Raw genomic sequence first — 21805 nt, 5'->3', positions numbered from 1 at the left:
ATATAGAAAAAAATCAAGCAAATGCCAACATTGTGGGTGTTTTTTTTTTTTTTTGCCTTCATGTATAAAATGGAAACAAGTGACATGTCCCATTCACACTCTCATGGGACAAAGGAGCAGACAGAGGATTCATCACCCTAACACCCTCTCAGCCATACTTCCATTAGAGTGAATTACAGCCGACTGCATCAGCAAGCCCAATGAGAGGCTGAACAATAGTGTTGCATTTTTTCAGTGAAGGCATCGCCTGGTTTCTAAACCAAGATGTTAAGATTTGGCTGGTGCAGAACTGGGCATGTCTGTTTGCTTGTGGGTGACACAGTGCTGTGGTCATATCTCTGTTGGCAACACTATGTCTCCCACACACAGAGAAGCTGAATAGGAATAACACACAACAAGAAATAAACACCACCAATATGAGGTGCACAGCTTTAAAAATGAATTATGATATTAATATTTATGGATTAGACAGCAGCAAGCTGCAGTCTACAACGACCCACCTGAATGTGCTTAAAAGTGTCTAAAGTTTCAGTGAAGCCTCAGTTTGTCCCTTTCTTTATTCACTGCCACACAAAGCAACCATGACATCCCGGCAATACGATTTCGCAGGATGAAATTAAACCTTCAAACCACCTTGACGAAGGCTTTTTTTTAATTATGCCTGCAATCTTGCTGGGTAAGCCTGGCCCCATGTTTCATTCTTTTTTACCTGGTTTTACCTGGTAACAAGCTGCACTGGCCACAGATTAAAGATTACTGCACACACCTAATATATATTATAAATGATATTGTTAAATATACCATGATGTAAATGTTGCTGCTTATAACACTTGCTCATTTCCTACAATAATTTCCATACAGATCATTTTAAGTGGATACAAGAGAACCTGGAGGAAACGCATGCAACTATAGCAAGAGCACGCAAACTGCACACACACAAAGCCAGAGCAGGGATTCAAACCCATGACCCCCGAGAGTCGAACCCATTACGCTAACCGCAGCCCTGATTTTACATCATAGTGTATATTTTAATATAGAATCTAACAAGCTTGTCTGTTGCACAAGTGATAATTACAAAGCATCGGTGCCTCACTGAAAGAAACGAAAAAGAATTTCCTCTTTTAGTATTTCCTCTTTTTAGTAATGTTCGCCATAACCTGCTCAGGGGTCAACAGTTATCAGCCAGCTTAGGTTTTATCAGTGCAGCATGTGGCTTCAGTATCTGATCTGTCCCTGTATATATATTTATCTTCAGTCCGTGTGGCTGCCGTGGATAATTAACTCTGGGAAGCAGATTGATAAATACACCATTTTCTTTTTTTTTTTTTTTATCAGAACCAGCTATTTTTAGTGAGATTTCTTGCCAGAAGACAGGGCAGGGGAGGTGCTAATTTGGTATCACCTCTTTCAGTTTTTTTCACCTTCAATAAAGACCTTCCAAAAATATATCATGATCTAATTTCAGGCATTTCACCATGGAGTTGTAGAAGCCCATAAAATCTGTGCATTGCTCACAGAATTGTGAAGCTGAATCAATATCTATAAAGCCTGGCAGTGGGGCCATTTTAAAAAAGCAAATGTGTGGTAAAACACATTTGGAGCCAACGCCTTTTTTTCAGCAAAACTGATTTCATTTCAGCTCATATTAAAATATATTAAATAAGTATCGAGAACACGGGGCAAAAAAAAAACATTCATTTTTTGTCATCTGGACAAAAAATGCTCAGACCTGCTATCTCTTACGTGCCGTTCTTTACCAGTGAAGGTTGAAAAATGAAAGTTGACTAATTGATGATAGCAGAGTGATTAATCTCTATTTTTACATAATGGGTGATGCTAACCTTCAAATAGAAAAAAGTATTTGGTTTTGCTGGTTTACCTGTTTGGTCAGAATGGGTCAACAAAAACTGCATCTCTTTACATAAAACATTTATTACAAAGACCCTAACCCCTTTATAAATGGTTCAACAAAGAGATGATGTCTATGGTGTTACGGGATTAAAAGTTAACTGTCAGTTCTAACAGTCAAAAAAAAGTAAATTAGGTTTGATCAAATACCAAATGTTCCGGTTTCAGACCAGCTTTGGTGCCACATGGACCTGGGAGTCTAGGTTCCTTCGTTGTGGCTGACTGCATCATACAGTGAACCCACAACTGAAACTGCAAAAGTGCAGTTTGAGATACTGTTAATTTTTTATTTAGCAAAACAGGCATAAATTTCCCTGTGATACTATGACGCTGATGCGCTGATTATGCTGCAGTTCTTTCAGTTTATTTCCACGTACAGTAACTGATGTGTAACACTCTATTATACACACGATGTCAACACAGTTAAACTGATGGTGGTGTCACAGTTTATTAATAGAATTTAAAGAAACACTATAACAGGTAATAAGGCAGTATAAACTGTGATTTTAGCTTTTTCATTTATGTTCAGTTATGTTTTATATCAGATGGCTCATGCTCTGTCTCTCACGGTATACTGTGAACATGTTGCTGGTTATTATTTTTTTACTTTTAACATATCAGGTGAATAATGGCACATTAAAAACCACCACAAATTTTTCTGTTTTTTGTATTTTTGTACTGGGTAAAATTGACATATATACATTTTACCCAATAATTGGACAAATGCCCATGCAATGCCACATAGCAAGGAAGACTGTACCATGGTGACGTTGCAATTATGTGTAGCTATAGTTGCATTGCCCGGCATTTTCCATCTCTTTAGTGATCAGAAGATCCTGGTCCAACTGATCCCTTGTACAAAAATGATCGTGAGATGCCTAGCTGGGATCTGACCCTGCGATCCAAGTTGAATAACAGTGGCGGCAATTAGTATTCTTCAAACATGATCTGATTTTGGTACCCTGAACAGTGATGCATGCCGAAAAACCTCCAGTCACCACAGGAATATTACAATGCTAGAGGATCATGGGAAATCCAATGAGACATTTCATCTTTGGCATGCATTAACAGAAAGGTTTTGTTTGTATCCCAATGCATGTGCTAACTGTGTAAACAGAGATGCACATAGACGTCCGGAGAGAGTAAAATGTTAAAAAGCTACCAAAAAAACAACTGCTCCCCCGTGTCCGGGAAGAAACGTCTGATTTCCAACCAACTCTCCCCTCATGACCCACTACAAGCATCATTGGTCAATCATAAATGGCTTTAGAGCCAACAAATCCGGGCTCCCCGCGACTGGAACTGGTACACCTGTCAGCTACGCCACCTGAAACACAGTGCAGCATGTCTCTCTCACCACAGCCCGGGGCACTTTATGGTACACACCTCAAATGAATTTTCCCTTTTCAAAAATGCGTTTCAAAATCCTTATGACATAAGTTCCATAATTGCAGCAATTAACATGTGCCAGTACTCTCTGGCAATGGCTGAGGCAGCTTATTAAGCAGCAGGCGAAAAACACTCGCTTCATTAATGTTTTTATGACATGCACCATGGTGATGTGATTTCACTGTCTGTTTCCACGCTTCCTCCCGGCACTAAAGAGCATGGCAGCACGCGTGGACAGTGATGCCACTGCAGGAGTCACCGGTTCAGGGATAAGCCGATGACAACTGGGACGGCTTAATAGTTGCACAGACCCCTACAGACAGTACACATGGTGCTGGAAAAATGATCAGTCGGTGCTTTGGGCTATTTAGTCGTTTTATTTCGCCACGCTCAAAAACACCTCCTTTTAATTTACACGAACGAATAGACTGCAGACGTTACAAATCCCACTGAAGGAAACCACTGTGACATCCAACTGTGCTATTTATAAGGGGGTCTGATAAAAAAAATACCAGACCCAGTTAAAGCAGACGAACATCAGCGACGAATCCCATCATCATCGGTTTCATTTCAAATGAATTCGGTAAAACTTACTGGTCGTGTTGTATTTCACCCCGTTGATGTACTCCGGACACGGACGCTCCACCATCCGGCCGGAGCCGCTCCTCGGCCAGCAAGTTCCGATCTCGTCCGTCGTGGCATTGCAATAGAGACCTAGAACGGGGAGAGGACAGGAGAGGAGAGGACAGGAGAGCGCCGGTTCAGAGAGAGACACATTACGCGAGGACCGTGGCGGGGTCGCGCCGTCCTACCCTCCAAATCCAGCCAGGACGCGTTCTCGTGGAAAGTGTCCTGAAACGCGTCCACGAGGCTGCAGTTGGCTTCGGCGAACTCCCCGATCAGGATGTGCAAGATCGTGGCGTCCATGTCCGCGGCGAACTTGTGCGAAAGTGCGCCCGGTTGGCTGGAGCGCTCGTCCTCGTGCAGCCTGGTGATGCGCCACGCACCCACGCACCCACGCACCCACCAACCTCCCCACGCTCACAGCCATGTGCCTTCAGATCTTTATATTAATAATAAAGTATGGACACTTTACCGACGGAAGGGTGACGTTGGAGGTGAAAGGTCATTCTTTTCAACTACATGCATTTAAATCTGTTTTTAATTAAAATCTCTCTTTTTAATTTTTGCTCCTCCTGTACAGTTGGTGAAATGAAGTAAATATCTTGGTGTACATGAGGAGTATATGTGAAATTACACTGACCTCTGCACTATATTGTCCCGCTTTGTGTTGCACCATTGTGCGGGTCTGTCTCCTTTTATGTTGCTTACATTTTCAAATCGCTCCCTTGTAGCGCCAGGATCGGTGATATTGGGGTGAAGAACATGGCTGTTCCTAAAATGGGTCTCACAACTAAACACCAACCAATGGGAATTGTGTCCAGCCACAATAATGTGCTTTTTTCAGCTTTTAGGAATTTTTCTGGTGTGTTGTTTCAATGTGTGGCACATACCAAACTATAATGTCAAAATTATATACAAATGAATACATCCAAATGGATGCTTAAATAAAATACATGCAAACCCAGCCCTTATGCCCACAACCCTAGAAGGGTTCCGTCACCCACGACCCTTCTGTGGGGTAAGCATTTGAACAATGAGCTGGTGAGTACATCAAGGAAACGTTGTACGACTAAACATCACAGGGACAGGTTCAAGTCAAAGGTAATGATGATTCGGTGGGTCCCCGGCTAGACAGAATTGTATGTAGGCCAGCAAATCGGAGCGCTTGATAGACAAGAAAGAAAGCACATGACAATAAAAACCATGAGGTGCAGGAAGCAGCCCAAGATGCAATGTTAACACGTCATCTCCGCCAACGCAGGCTGCCTACATGCCTCCACCTGAAATAAGACCTCTGTTTTACGTTACAGTCAGATCAAACCTAAAAGAACTTCCCATGGCACACATGAATGTAGCTCATCTGGAGCAAGACCTGTGTAAAGAGTGGGGAAAAAAGTTGAATGCTGATGTTATGTAATAATGCAGCCTCGTTATTGCCTACTGACTACTATTAATAGCTTAGCTAAATGTTAATGCATTCCGCTGAAACCAATCTGGGGATAAGCACCAAAAGGCAGGCAGAAACCAGCCAGAGGGCCCTCATGCAGCCCATCACCACTTAGCAATATCAGCATCGCTGCAATTATTCACTAAATTATTTTAATGGCTTAGAATTGTTTTGTGTGTTTGTATTGTCCCACATGTAATTGCTACATTTGATTCACCAAGACCCATTTTCTGTGAGTACTGTGCGTGCTGTAATTAAATATAAATAAATAAATATTGCAAACTTCCAATGACAAAGTTGTGACTTGTTTTGTACGCATCACACAAAATATGAATATATTGATCATTATACTAATAATATATTATGAATTTATTTAACATTAAATATACTTGTATTTAATACATTTATAGTCCAGTGTGCATGACCACATATTAGAATTTAGTAGGAAAAGCCTGAAGTCATGAATTTTTGTAGTTAACTGCTGGTTTTGTTGTGGAGAAGTAAAAGAACATATTTTAGTCACAGTGTGTTGTGTGTTTGCATGTAAAATTGAGTGTCCTGATTTTTTATTTGATCTAAGCTATAGTAATAATTCATGCATATACATACAACAGTATTGAGATCCTGCCACTATATTGCGGAACATTATTTTATGATTATATTTTTTGATGTTTTAACATTAGTGGGCATTTCATCCAAGTGTCCATCCCTCAAAGGAGGAAAGATGAGGAGCTACCCAAGAATGAAGAACACTTTCCGAATCTCAGCTGAAAGCTACAGAGAGAGAATGCGGCTACAGCTTAAAGCCTCAATCACTGCATAATAGAGACGGAGAAGCTGTAAGGCACATCTGGAAACTGTACGGGAGACTGTTCTGTTCTCAAGTTCACTCTGAGCTGTTCTTAATACAGGCTGGAATAATATGACTCTCCCACAAGGTGGTGATATAAAAATGTATAGGCCAATCACATGCCTCATCCTGCACATATTTGGGGGTTTACTGTCATTCAACCTCTTTGTTAGCACTTAGTTCTGGATCAGAACATGCAAAGATCCAAGTTACATTGATCACCTTCCAGTTCTTTTGCACAAATTAATTAAATCAGTCATTAACATATAACATTAGTGGGATAAGTGGGTCTTTATCACTGCCAGCTGCCACTCATTAGGCACGACCACACATATCTCCTGCATTAATGTGTTCATGTTCATGTGTTTTTCACACAGTTCTGGGTTTTGTGTGTATTCCTGTTCGTTTTTGGCCATTGTGCCTTGTTTATTTTATGTTTAAACAAATATAATTTCATCTAGAATGTTGAGCTTCATCACTCCTTCACCCTTGAAGATCAGCATCCCAGGTCACGACAAGTGTGAAGCCCTGGGAGCAATCTGCAGCGGTGGCACCACCTGTGTGAGGGAATCATGCCGTGGCGAGGAATGTGTATGAGGAAAATTGTGGGAGGAGGAGCCAGTGGAAGACATCAGCAGTGCTGAGGCTGATTTGTGGGAGGATGCCGCAGGGTCTGTTCTTCCCACCCTGCATGCTCTGACCAGTCAGGAACTCTGTGCCAATCTTCCTCTAGTCCCAATGCCAAGGAGCCTGATGTCTAATGTCCTCGGAGAAGAGGGAAACAGTGCCGGGTGGTTGCAAGAGGGTCATGACCCTCACCCCTGATTGAGGCCACTGAGAGACCAGAGCTGGAGCAGGATGACCCTTTGTTCTGTTTGTCAGTGTGTCTTCCCCTTTTCCCTTCATGTGTTTCAGTGGGCAGATTTCTTGCTGAGGAAACAGGCCCCGTTGAGGAGACCCCTGCTGTGCCATCCAGAAGCCTGGAGGTCTGGTCTGGTCCCTTTATCCAGTCGGGGAGGGCTTTTCATCCAGGTATGTGTATGGGGGGCGCAGTGCGGGTTGGGGCCCAACCCGACGGCCGGAAGGCAGAAGGGAGAGAGGGCTGGAGCTCCACCTTTCTTGTTGGGAGGACAGGGTGGGTCTTTTTCCTGGACTGCCAGAGGGGACGCTCAGCAACAGGACCTGCGTGCTCGACAGACCACCAGAGGTGTCAAACCGGGACTGGGCCGGTGAGGGTTTGAAGCAAAATGGGACCGCCTCCCTGTGGGAGGGATGCAGCCAAAGGTCCTTCCATGCAGAGCAAACAGTACAGGGTCCCTGTGGTTGCTGCCACCCTCCCCTTGTCCGCCCTTGTCTTTGGTTTGGTGCCTCGGAGTTGCACCCTTGAAGGGGGTACTGTGACACCCAGGGACCACCTGGCTCACAAAGCGGGTGCCGGTGACCTGATTTGTGGGTCCTGATCACTCCCAGCTGCCGCTCATTAGACGTGAGTGATCAGAAACCATTAAAAAAGTGCATGCATAAAACCACACATTGTTCCTGCATTGCCGATGTGCATTTTTCTTGACAGCCAAGTCCTGACAGCTAATTAAATGTAATCTAAAACAATGACAATATTATGCCTGCAGCCATTTAAGCCATGTTGCTAAACACCTTTGCAGTTAATTCATTTCTGTTCCTCTACTCTGGTCAGCACTCAACCAGGCGCTATCCTAACCCTATTGTAGGTGTGAATAAATGGTGGGGTAGACACTCTGACTTCAATTAGGTTCTTTGTTGTGAATAGAGGACGTTTTAGCTGCACACTGTTTGTGATGGCCTGTCATTAGTATCCCTTCACTCTTTTCTGGGCAAATATCATGGCGGCGCACTAGCCGCCACGGGTCATGGGTTAAATGCAGAGGACACATTTCATTGTGTGCTCCATGTGTTGTTCTGCAATGTTTCACAATTAATTCACTTTCACTTTTCACTTTATTTACTTTATCACTTTCAAACTTTCACTTTTTTTACTTTTACCAAGGACTGTTACTTCAGTGCTACACATGCAGCACTGTAGTACTCGTTGTAACAGTTCCAACAAAGCTGTGCCTTGCTGTTGTAAATGTACATGCCCAAATAAGAAAGATTTTTAATCAAATGTTAATTATTCAAAATGACAAATTTTTCCGTCCTGAAGGAATGGGAAAAACTGGTAAAGACTGATCAAAGTAGTGACAGTTTTAGGTGTTGCTTTTGCCCTTCAGTCCTGTAGTTTTGCATTACCGGCACACATACTAAACAGTTTGTCAGAGCTGGTGTTCTGCTTTTGAACTGCCTACGACAGACTTTCCTTTCAACTGCTCAGAAGTCACAATGGCAGATTTGGTCGCAGACTGCTGGGGTCTTGAATTGCAGCAAACGAGAGTTACATCAGAGTTGCATGGTTTAAGAGATCAAAAGCTTGCAAATATTTGACTTATCATATTGCAGTGCTTAGACCCTAAGGCTGCAAACTAGACTATGTGCCGTGCTGATTGCACAATTCTAAACATTCGACTTTTTTGCAGTCGGCAAAACTTGGTAAACCATGGGAATGAGCAATGTAAGTGCATGTCAGCATGATTTGCCCTCACTTCATGTTCATGTTTCTGGACTGACAAATGAATCAAATAAAGGCAATTTTTTTAAAGGGTAATTTCTTATTACATTTATACTGTAAATATCAATGTTGATTGAACAACAACAAAATCACAATCAGGAATGGCTTTGATCAAATTAGCTCACTGTCTTCACCCATTTACCCTCTTAGAACGAATGGAGCCATTATGCATTAAACTGTGTCAGATCCAGCGTCAATGCACACGAAAAATAGTAACCACACATAACCAGGCCTTTCCTTAGAAATCATATCCAGGCGTGATGCTATTACCGCTGCTGCAGAACCCTCAGGTTCTTATTGCTCACATGATTTTGTGAGAGTGTGTGGCAATCTGGCAATCCCACCATATATCCACATGTGCATCATCATCAATTAATCCAGAATCAGAGTACACTTATGACTTGTTTCCCAAAAGTGAAAAATAAATGAAAGAGAGTGGACCAATGTTCCAATGTATGAAAAAATTATTCATCTATTTTCAGTAACAATAAAGGGTTTTTTATAAACGCATATTCACAACCCAACACAAGTGCATCTGAAATAAATCGAATATTTTCAGAAAAAAATATCTATTTATTTATGCAATTTCATTCCAAAAGGTGAACTTATTTATAATATTTTACTTGCGAACTTTAATGGCTGCAATCTCCTACATTTTTACATTTATATGCCTTCTGTTGGAACAAAATTTTGCAAAAAAAATTTGATTCCTCTAGGAAGTTGCTTCCGCTTCTGCTGGCAGTGAATGATTGGCGGGGAGTCAACAGTGATGGAAAACAGTGGAAATGGTAATCTGAGCAGCTGGCACATATGAGTCATGCCCCTTTTAGGCCAGCAAGTATCCAGTGTCTCTGCATCCAGACACTTTTGTATAGCCCTGCGAGGGTTCGGCCCATAGAGCTTTAATTACCGCCAATGGCCTGATTTGAACCAAGTCCCAGTGTTGAATAACCTTGCTGTCCTGACAGTCACTTCATTGTTTTAAACCAGCTGCCAAATTACAGAGAGGCTTTTCCATTTAAATGGACACCTTCTAAGTTTAATCAAATACCAACTCAAACACATGCCAGCGTTACATTATAATTTTTAACACGATATTACATAGTCACAATATTGAAATATGCAGTTTAAATTCATGAAAGCAAAGAAATCTTGTTTTTTGAGTAAGCTACTTTAATTATTTAGATAAACAGGTGAATTAGATTTCTAGTTGTTTTTTTCTGTAATATATAAAAAATGTTGATTACTATAATGCCATAAATGAAAGATATCCATTCATTTAAAATCAAACACAAGCCAATTTAAGACAATTACAAAAGGCTGTCATGTCATAATTACTTTAAATTTTATTTAAAAAGCATTATTAGTTAAGAATGATTAATTATATAAGTAAGAAAAAAATAATAAAGGGTTGTGTTGGTAGTTAGGCTTTCCTCTACAAGACATATCTAAATTAATATATATTAATATATTGTTTTTTATCTAATAAATCCTGCATTTATGGAAGGTATAATTGATGTTGAATCACCTCATGCACATTTATTTTATTAGCCCCATATTAGCCCACATGTATTTTATTAGCCCCATGCTAATTTATTTGGCAGCAGGAAAATGATTGATTATGTAACAGTCTAACATTTTGCTCTCAAGGAAGTCCTTAGAAGAATTTAGGTAGTGTTCTACTACCACTACAAAGCAGGAGAACCTGATGTTCTTCATGTCCCCTGATGTTAATTGGGTCTAAGTAGCCTAAAAATTTTCATTTATCATTTTAAAGCTAGATCAAGCAATCGCTACAAACCTAATTCTTCACTGGATGCATCAGATTATCCTTTTAGTTCAGTTGCACCACATCAATTCAGTCACAAAAAGTTGTTTCAGGAAGTGCAGCACCATTATAAACATTTTGTTTTGTGTCTGTGTGTGTGTTTTCATATTTGTCTAATGACATTTATATGTGCCGTATTAGTATGAATTACTTGGTAAAATAATGTTCTGATGATAGTTATCCTGCAACCCTTAACGTTCAAAAGTGGGAACAGAGAATGGATGATAATGTTCAAATTAGGATTTTTAGATAATAGAAGTCAAACCTATCTTTAATGATGCTTTTATTTAAATCATTGGATTTAACAGTATGATGCATTATTTTAGATCTGAGTGCCAAGCTTTTTCTGAGTGGACTGAATGTTAAGGTCAGGCTGTTTCAGTTTGAGTTGAAATGACAGGATGCAGTGTGAAAGAACTGCCTGAGCCATTATTTGTTTTTCAAGACTCTCACACATTCCCCTTATCCTTATTCATCACTTCTTGCTTTGAAGAGCCTCAGATGTCCCACTTTTGGCTTTACATAGCAAAACCTCACATTTCATTATTCTGTGTTTCTTTAAAAAAATAAAATAACCAGGCGCTAGACTTAAGTGTCTTGCTCAGGGACACAATGGTAGTAAGTGGGATTTGAACCTGGGTCTTCTGGTTCATAGGCAAGTGTGTTACCCACTAGGCTACTACCACCCTACACCTTCTATCCAGACTCAGGATCTTGTTTAGTTCTTTGTCAAGACTTTAGCTCAAGACTAGACTACTGTGATTCACTTTTGACAGGTCTACCTGCTTCTCCAGCAGATCCAGAATTCACCTGAACAACTTGTTTTCAACTTTCTTAAGTTCTGCCACATCTCCTCTATTCTACCTTCTCTTGCCTGCATCATGTTAAAAATATTTTACAAGCCAAAAATGGACCTATCACATCCACCACAGGAACACACTCCTTGCAGCACTGCTTGACTGTGAATGAGGGAACCATATATCTAAAAGTACAACGACAGTCGTTGGATTAACAATGAACAACAGTGAATGCCAAGTTAAAACTCCCTACTCTGTTTAACTCGTGAAAATTGTTCCACAAGCCCAACGCTGAGAACCATTTGTCTATTGAAAGAAAGCCAAGATGATGAATGTTTGAGCAGCAGCTAAAGTTGCAGATGAGGCCTCACCTGTAACATTGTAGAGTGCAGACAGGGCTTCACAGTATTTCTGGAGCAGTGCTGACAGAGATAGCTCACACAGAGCATGTGGCTGCAAAGAGAGAGGAACAGAGGACAGGTTAAGTAACTACAGGTTATTATAGGTTAGATTCAAGGAGAAATGGAAAGCTTGCTGCTAAACCCATGTTTTCTGCTATTATTTAATTAGTCAAAAATACTAGGTAAGATGATGGGTTTTTTAGAACATTCATTCACTTTTCAGAAATTGCTTGATCCATACTATGGTCATGAGAGCAGAAGCTTGGGACAACTTCCCTTTTCATTATTTGTCCAGGGTAAAGGTACAATTCCAAAATTGATAGGATGCCAAAGCACCTGGCCAATGCAAAATCAGAGGCTGTATCTAAAGAGATTTTGCTCTAAGGAGTACACAATTATGAAAGCCACAATTTTGGGAGCAGAACACACACAGTAGCACAGGCAGCTTCTAACTGGTAACAATGATAGTTTCAGTAACAACAACAACAACATTTATTTCTTATATAGCCCAAAATCACATACAGTATGTCTCAATGGGCTTTGACAGGCCCTACAGTTGACACCCCCCACACTTGACCCTTCTGCACACAAGGAAAAACTCCACACACAAAAAAACTCTAGGAGAGCGAAAAAAAGAAAGGAAGAAACCTTGGGAAGGAGTGATACAGAGAGGGACCCCCTTCCAGGTTAGAGTGAGCCTGCAAATGGTGTCAGTGCAGGGTTGGGGATGATATAATAATAAGTCCTACAGTTGTAGGGTTGGAGGAGTCCAGGATGTAGTCATTGTCATGGTCTAGATTACGTGTCCACAATGATGTTACTGGTCCATTTGAAGATCCCTGAAGCTGTAGTTGTAATGGTGGTGGTGGCTGTGGTGACCCTCTGGTTTGTTTCATGGTATGTCCTTGTTTAGTAGTTGTCAGTAGTTGTAAACATCACTACAACACAAATCAAAACCTTTGCCATAACAAAGCTGTCATTTTTACACACATGAAGGAGGAAACGGGGCTCAAGTGCACAACATGAAGATGTCTGTACTTAGTCACCTATACAACTTAACTTAAATAAGGCTAAAGCATCACACAAAAATGTAAATATCCTTATATGTGGTACACAATACCATGCAGGCAGCACACCGCTACACAACACAAATGACCTTGACTGTCTCTGTCCAGTGCATGGTCTGGTCCTGGCAACCCCACCAGGACTGGATTTACAGCAGTAAGTTGAGTGAGGTGAGGTGGAGAAGGAACTGGCACTGCACCTGGCAACCGCTGGAACTGGGAAAACAGAAGAAGGCGAGGCCAGGCAATGTGGTGCAGGAAGTGGCGAATAATCTGGCAACCCTGCTGGAGCTGTAAGCTCAGAGGCAGGCAGTGCTATCAGGGGAACCAGTAAGTGGAGAAATGGGAGCACGGTCATCCCTGAGAGGAGAAGCAATTTTGGGAGCTGGTTGAGACCTGGGCTAAAGGAAATGATGTGGGGGAAGGTGGCATGCCACAATATCAGTCCCATCATCTAGTGAGGCGCTGCAGATCTGGAAGAAGGTTTGCATCTCTGAATATTCACCAGGGACCTGGTCTGTACCCTGGGATGTGTATGTGCAGCGGTGGCTACAACAGGCAAAGCTACTAGAGGGTGGTAGTAGCCTAACAGACTCGCCTATGAACCAGGAGACTCGGGTTCAAATTCCACTTACTACCATTGTGTCCCTGAGCAAGACACTTAACCCTAAGTTGCTCCAGGGGGACTGTCCCTGTAACTTCTGATTGTAAGTCACTCTGGATAAGGGCATCTGTGGATAAGCTCATCCCACTGGTCAACTGACACTTATTTTCCACACCCCATATGATGTAATATGAAATATGATGTCAGGGCAGAAAAGCCCTTCTGTGGCAGGATGGGTTTTTAATGCCAAAGAACATCATGTCACTGGGCAAGGACAGTAGCACCAATGCCCCAAGCCCCACATTTGGCACACTAGCATGAAAATGTAAGCAAAAGGGGGTTGGAATCATTCCACTGCTCCACAGCTCAACTGTGAGGGGAAGGAGCCCCACCAAGGCCACTGCTGGACATGAGGACAGCTGGAGATGTGATGGTTCTTAGTCAACACCGGAGCTTGAAAGAAAGGAGCTGAGAGGAATCAAGTCTTAGAATATAAAAAGGCCAGTCACTATGCTGGAAATGCTCCTTACAAGTGCAATAATCTGTCAATTATATCACCGTATGCATTCACATCGTCTCACTGTGTAATCAGTTGACCCTGTAATAGCCATATGATTTATATATTATAAATTTTATTTACTAATTGTGTGCAACTATTTTTGCATGATATATAAAAATTTTTATCCTACTTATTTGTACTTCATTTAAGGGAACATTTACTGGTCTGCTCCAAACAATAACTCATGGTACTTGTATGTGTGGAGATAGAAAAAAAAATGATGTTGGAGATAAACACTGTGACACAGCATGTGCAAGGCAATGGAAAGGATTGTGCAGCCTCAGGCAGTGTGACGCCCGTCACTGCCCCGGCTGCAGCCTGCTCCACACACACACACACACACACACCCGAACACTGTCACCAGTGGACAGATTATTCAATAAGCTACATAACCTAATCACTTCATTTTATATGCTGTGGTGCACCCACCAGTGTGTGTGCGATTTTCACTGTGTCGACCAGAGAACCATGCTTGTGTTATTGCTTGTGTGAGTACTTGTGTGTTTAACTGCCTTGTAGTATAAAAGAGAGGAATTCTTTTTACGAGTCTCGTCTCCATGTTTCTGTGTTTTGTGATATGGAGTGTAAGTAGAGAATTCCGTGAAGCTACGCTTGGATCCTTCTCTGCTCTTTCCCCTTGGCATTAACGGATGTGGATCTTCTACCCGTGAAGCTAAAGGGCATTTTTTTGTTGTTAATACATTCTATTGTAAATGTCGATTAAATTACAAAAGTTTTATATGAACAGGTCCATTTGGTCTGAAGAATTTGGTCACTCAATCAGACCGTGTTCCCCTGCTCTCTGATTGCTTTATTACATGATATGCCTAAAACATACCTAATTAAAAAGGATAGCCTTCTTACGCCATAAATTTGTCAAACAAAATTTAGTTTGTTTATTTATTGATTTATTTACTGCACTATTCTGTACATCTAAAGAAGTCAATGATTAGCAATGATTAATATATTCTATAATTCTTAAGCAGAAATCATTTCAGATTGTGATTTAAATTGCAGTAATTGGAATACAATGTCAGGATACATTGTTACAATCCCTCGGAAGTAAACACGGGTTTGTTCAGCTTCTTTACTAAGGGAACAATATGATTGGTACTGACCATAGAAACACAAGTTGATTGTGATGCACAGGGCAACACATTATTAAGACTTGAAACATGTTTCAGCCATGCAGATATTTGAATTAAAGTGCAAATCTGCATATGTGTTTGGTAGCAGAGTTTGTGATTTTCACATGGACCAGGGCTTTTGTGAATAAAGGACAAGTAGAGATCCGAGGGCAAATGAGGAAAAAGAGAAGATGCTGTGTAACAACTGGGTGTGTGACAGATTGAAAGGAGTGTTTTTAAATCACTCAGACATAGAGCTGTCAATCATGGACCCCTGCCTGAGTTTGGAAAAAATACACAATTAAAGTATGTCCTCTGGGTCATGATGAAATGGCTGGATGAGCAGCAGTATGCATTTTGACACGTTGTAAGCAATGAATAAAGAGAAAAGACTCAACAACTCATTGGTCACTTTTCCATAAATCTACAATCGACATAAAATTACAGTTACATTCAATGATGATCCTGTAGGCGTGGTACCATTATCGAAACAGAAGTGACACTAGTGTGGTAATGAGACACTGGTGGTGCCCTAGTTGGAGTGGATGAGGATTTTTGCACATGTCGTTAAGTGTCACTGCTAGGCAGAGAGGGTTCCATCAGTCAAAAAATAATCCATCTAGTATCTCTCATGTTGTTAGACACTGACTGCTGGTGAAAGGCTGGGCGATTCTAACACAATCTGTACATGACAACATCTGGGCTACGTTCCCTACAACTGACAGTGGACCGGCAGGTGATTTTTCACCCCCAAACCCCACATCAGAATTTCTCTTCAGGACTAAGTTTAATATGAGTGGGGGCATTTCAGACCCCCATTAATCATATCAACAATCTCCAGTATTTTGGCTTTAAATAGGAAAAAAGCACCAATGGCTTATTTTTCTCTTCAAGCTTGCAATAAATATGACATTTCTTCCCTCTGCTGAATCCATCATGGCCAGAGGCTCTGGGCCTGTCACGTAAAGTAGGCGTCAAAAACTAAACGTGTCACTCCAGACTGGAGGATCTAATCTCCGTGAAACATGAAATGAGTTTGAATAGAAAATATTACAAAATGAATAAGAAAAAAATTTCACATTTATGTCAAATTCACACTTAATGTTTGAGTGGTAAATTTGAGTTATCTTCACATTATGTTGTAAAAACAAATAAAAAACAAAAGCTTGGGGTTTTTAATGCAGACCGCCGAAAATAATCATTAATATACATTTAGAAGTAGAACCGATCATATTTCTGCCCTCTGTATTATTAGTGTGTACTTACGTAGACCAGAAGAAGGCACAGGCAGACCTTAGCCATGCTCATTGTTCTGCCGATGGATCAAAGGTCAGACTTGAAGTGGGCATGATCATTGAAGAAGTCACACTTTCACCAACGAGGGAAGAAAAGGAAGGTCATTCCATCGCGTCTCAGGGAGTCCTGCCAGCTGACAACATTCTCTTCCTTCATTAGCTGAAAAGCATGTCAACAAGGAATAGGGACGTCAGTTTTCCTCAGACCCCCATCCCTGGAAGGCCTGTGCACACGTTTCAGATCAGGTGAGCCCAAATGAAGCATAAATCCTTTCCCGTTGCAAAAAAAAAAAAAAAAAAAAAATGAAGGAATTAGATGGGACGTTTTCCGTCTGGACTGGACCTCTTTCCCTTTTTCTGTCCTGTCGCACGGTCAGTCAGCTGCTCTCAGGCTGGTCTGCCAAAAAACACATTCTAAAGTCCAGGCCTCTTTTTTTGTACATGCTGTGTGTTCATAAGTTGATCCCTTGAACAGCAGCAGCGGTGGCTACATTCTGCTCACTGTGCTGGGTGGAAGCAAGAGCTGAAAGGGGCTGTGGAAGAGCTGGGGGCTTGGCTTTAAAGTAATGTGATCCAGCATCAAGCAAATTAAACTTTAACAGGGTCATGACACTTGGAACCCTAGAAGGCAGAGCTGTGTCTGTGTACGTGTGGAAGAGGGCACAAGTCTGTCCTGATGGCTTTTCAACACTTTTAACTTATCTCAGGACACATGGCCACTGCACTACACATGCAGAAGGGGCAGTGGTAGCCTAGCAGCTAAGGAATCGGACCTGTAATCAGAAAGGTGTCGGTTCAAATCCTGACCCGCCAAGGTCCCCACACACTGCTCACCAAGGGTGATGGGTTAAAAGCAGAGGACACATTGTTGTGCTGCAGTGTATCACAATGACAATCACTTCACTTTCACTTCGCTCTTTTCTGCCCGTTTTTGTTGGGACTAGCTTAGATCAGACACAGAAAGTTTGCAACCAGTAGACCAGTTAACATGTTCTAATATAAATCGGCAGTTCCTGATATGACCGGGTTCCTTTATGTTTTTACAGACTGCTGGGAGGACTCTCTTTAGGAATGCCATTTTCTGTCAATGAGACATCTGTGTTAAAACTGCCTGTAATTTAATTGAAATGTAATTAGTAAATGTATTGGACTGGTGAACCCATCCATTCAACGAATTACAAGGATTCAAAGTGTTGATTGTCATAAATTTCTCTGTCATACTGTAAAGTTAGTGAAGACCTAAGTGTATGCAAATGTGAATAAATATTAACCGTGTATTTGCAAATTGAAAAAAAATCCTCAGCAGCAGCTGAGGATTCTTTGGACAGGGGGGTGTGCTGAGCAGCACCTGACACCAGCTCAGGAGGAGGGCAGGGTTCTCCTTCAGGGCACAAAACAAGCAAGGGCCTGCCTGGCTGTGTGCGATTTTGTAAACCCCCTTACAGAGTCAACTGGGACAATGTCTACATTAGTAAATCTTGAGACAAAGCACCACGAATACTTAGTCAGGATGGATGCTGCACTAAACAGTCCAAATGGAATGACCAGGCATTCATAGTGTCCAGTGGGTGTGATGAATGCAGTCTTCCACTTGTCGCCCTCTTGGATGCTGGACCACAGACTGCTTTTTTTTTTTTGCAGACAAAGAAGGACCTGGTGGCATCGGACAAATTATGCTATGTTGGAGCTTTTCAGCCACGAACTTCTGCATAGCCTGCTGTTTGGATTTAGACAAGGAGTAGAGGTCTCATTTGGTTAGTGTGGTGCTGGGGGCAGGTTTATGGCCATAACTCAGGGTTGGTGAGGTGGTAGCTGGGCTGCCTTTGTGGGGCTGAAGACGGTCGCCAGGTTGTGATAACATGGAGGAACTGACTCAAGGGATGGAGGACATGGTGGGACTGGTGAGAAAGATGGTTGAGGCTGGAGACACTAGTGGTGACAATAAGAGCCCTAGAATCAATAAAGGAAGGTTCTTCCTTCGTGGACAGAAGGAAGAACCAGGCGGGCAAGGATGGTACAGTCGTGGGACCAGCTGATCTGACCACACCATCAGCTCGGTGGTGCGTATCTTGGGCGTACCAGTGGTACGGTGGTGTGATGGAGACGCACAGTATGCACAGTGGCCATCCTGGTACTGACGTCCCCTCTCACTAGCTGTGAGGGCAGTCTAACCCAGTTGCATGGGTCTACCCAGGCCATCCGGTTAACTTGGGGCAGATCATGGTGGTGAAGGTGGATTCTAGGGTGGCCGCAGAGCAGTGGCATGACCATGAAACTGCGTCAGAAGGTGGTGGTCGATCCACAGCGGCAGTTCGGCAAGGGTGTCGAAGGTGGCTGGCGTCTCCTGGCACACAATCTTGCTGATGATCCGAGGAGACAGATCTATGTAGAAGAGGGTCCAGAGGGCATAGGGATCCATTTTGGATTTGGCAGCCAGGGTCCGACAGAATATTAGAGCAAACTGCGACACCCACAGTTGTCGGTCAAAACAAAGGGCAGAGATGGACAGACAAGGGAACAGAGAGGTAAGGATTGGTCTTACTTGATTTGAGGTGAGCCAAAGTCAGGTAATGCCAATTAATGACAGAGCACCAATCACAGGTGCACAACATTTTAAATGCGCTTGCTCTGGCAACAAATCATATTGTTGCCAAGATGTAACCATACTACTTTTTCAAAATGTATGTTTTGCCTAAAGTGGAAAATGTGTGTAATATATTACAAAAACTGCCTTTTTTTTTTTTTTTTTTTTTGCATGTCCTTCCAATTTCATGCAAACACAATCCACAACAGCAGATCTGCTTCCTGCATTTACTTTTTGTTCCCACAGCGATAAATCTGACCAAATTCCTGCTCGATTTCATTTTTGCTGGCTTGGATTTCTCTGTGTGAAAGGGAACCAAACCAAGAGGAAAATGATACAATGTAACTAACTCAGCAAGTGATTTGGACCAAAGCAAACAAACAATCTATGGTGTGAAAGCTAGAGAAAGCAGCAACATAAAAACATAAAATTGACCTTAATTGGATGGCTTATATCAAATATATTCAAAACCCAACAATAACACTTCCCACTATTGCCAATATCTACAAAACTAAAAAAGGTTGGCATAGTTGAAAAAGGTTGATTCTCACAGCATATGTGCATGTCTGCAAGCGGACCTGTATTGAACTCAGGTGTGATGAACCACTGTTAACTTTGAGTGCGCCAGGGCCATGTATAGGTTTGGCATGTTTTGCCCCCTTGTTAAGTCCTACACTTAAACTTTGTTTACTTGTGTTTTTTGATGATCTGAACATTTTAAATGTGACTATGTAACTAGCATGGAAAAAAGTAAGAAATCAGACAAACACCTTTTCATACGACTGTATTTACTTGTCTTAAATGCATTAAAGTTACCCATTGTGAATGCCATTTAGTATAGTTGTTTTCTTTATGTGTTGTTATGCTCATCTCATATATGCAGGCCTGCATTCACTGTAGCTGGTAGATGCCTTTGTTATGGCAAATACACCCAAATTCATTCGGTTAAAAGGCTCTGACTTATTTACTGTGACTAAATAGAAACAAGAAAAAGGTCAATTCTGTCTTTTGAGTTCACATGAGTTTCATGTGTTGTACTTTTAGGCGTCTTCTCAGTGCAATGCTCCACTGTGACACTGATAACAGCAGAATGAGATCATATGACCCAACAAGCCTGAGTATAGTTCATCATTGTTAATCGGCTTGATTTCACAAGCATTCTTTGTGTGTTCAACGCAATGTTGTACAGTCATGCTTTAGTCCTTTTCTTATTTGTGTCCCTTCTCTGTAAATCATTTGCAAGAGCCAGCTTTATAATATTGAATCATTTGGAAGCTTAAAACAGAAAACCAAAATGTCAGTTGTCTCTGATATCAGCAGATCTCATAGCTAGAGGATCCATGTCAATCAAGTATAGCACCAGACCACCGTTTAACACTGAAAACAACTGCCTTCTTGTCTGATCAAATCATATTGGACTGAAGAATTTGAGTGGAAAATGGGCTGTCATGGTATATTTTTTTCACATTGACATTATGGGGTGCTGTGTGTAGTATTAAGGCTTTACATAAGGCTGTAACATAGCAAAATGTGGAAAAAGTGATGCGCTGTGAATACTTTCCGGATGCACTCCAAGCTGCACAAAACCATGAAAGACTAAAATTTTTCATACTTTGAGTTTTAACTCTTGAGTGGCTTTCTGAATTTTGTTTGTTAATTGATAATATGTTTTCCATCCTAAATACATCAACAGATCAGTGACTTTCTATCTGTATTGCAATGTTCATCATAGAAAATCATCCTTTGTGGAGTATTCCAGATCAGTAAATTAAAGGTGTAATCAAGGTCAAACAGTGCTGACACCCACACTGATCACTTGTAACTAGTACAGTGGTTGAAGAAAGTGACCTGAATTCTATTTATCCAGAAGTAGATGCTGCAGTGCCATCTCAGTTTATGGCTTGGGTGCTCTAATGATTTTCCATTTAAAAAAGTATCGATGACATGAAACATGTGTTGATGAAAACTGAAGTGACATTGTCAGAAATAAGCACACTGCCTACAAAAGAGAAGTCTATGTAGACTTAACTTTGGCTGCTTTTTGCATTTGGTGAAACCTTACAAAATCTGCAAAAAAAACCCCACTGTTATCAGTGTTATGATATCTGAACACCAACGCAGGCAAATTAGAAGCCAGGGGAAGACTAGAATAATGATAATGCACATGTTTGATGTACAGGAAAAATGGGTTTTGCAGGTGAAACAATCTTTGGCTATCATGCATATTGATAATGCTGATCATATGAATGGGCTGGAACATTTATTTCTCTAATTGGCTACCCAATGACTTGGCAAACATTTTATGCTGGATGCCTTTCCTGATGCAGGCATTCCCATTTACCCAGGCTTGGGCCCGGCACCAAGAATGCATCATCGTCTCTGTGTTAAAATTGCTATTGCTAATTCATTTTATTATGTTCACTGGGATTCCACTTGACGGTGTATTTCTTTTGCCAGGTTAGTAGTGCTAACCACTAGACTGGTTGATCCACTGTGGCAACATCAAAAGAGTGCAGCCAAAAGGAAAAAGAAAATTACATAATAGTAAAAGGTTTCCATTAAAACCCCTAATTTAATTGCAGTTCATTTTGTGTAGCAATAAATAGTTGTGTTAATAGTTTAATAGTTGTGTAGCATTTGCAGTCCTGGCAGTGTAGGAAATGGCTGATACTAAAGAATCTGAGTTA

General features: G+C 41.4%; 1 protein-coding gene across 5 annotated transcripts in view; it reads right to left on the bottom strand.

Moving 5' to 3' along the window:
- LOC114788298 (corticotropin-releasing factor receptor 2) overlaps window positions 1-16709 on the bottom strand; it is a 55060-nt gene extending 38351 nt beyond the window's left edge. For 3 of the 5 annotated variants that reach the window (XM_028976730.1, XM_028976727.1, XM_028976729.1), the window contains exons 1-3: window positions 16506-16709; window positions 11856-11937; window positions 3892-4011 (exon numbers count right to left, since the gene is read on the bottom strand). In XM_028976730.1, coding sequence (XP_028832563.1) covers window positions 3892-4011; window positions 11856-11937; window positions 16506-16547 — 244 coding nt within the window. In that variant the 5' untranslated portion in view covers window positions 16548-16709. Of the gene's footprint in view, window positions 1-3891; window positions 4012-4109; window positions 4283-11855; window positions 11938-16505 lie in introns of those variants that run through there. The other 2 variants (XM_028976728.1, XM_028976732.1) reach the window with 2 other exon arrangements.
- Between the last annotated feature and the right edge of the window lie 5096 nt (window positions 16710-21805).

This window comes from Denticeps clupeoides, chromosome 4 (genome assembly GCF_900700375.1).
Source record: "Denticeps clupeoides chromosome 4, fDenClu1.1, whole genome shotgun sequence".
In the NCBI taxonomy this organism is placed as follows: domain Eukaryota; kingdom Metazoa; phylum Chordata; class Actinopteri; order Clupeiformes; family Denticipitidae; genus Denticeps; species Denticeps clupeoides.
Note: the sequence above shows the minus strand (reverse complement) of the source record. Positions and strands in the feature narration are given on the sequence as shown.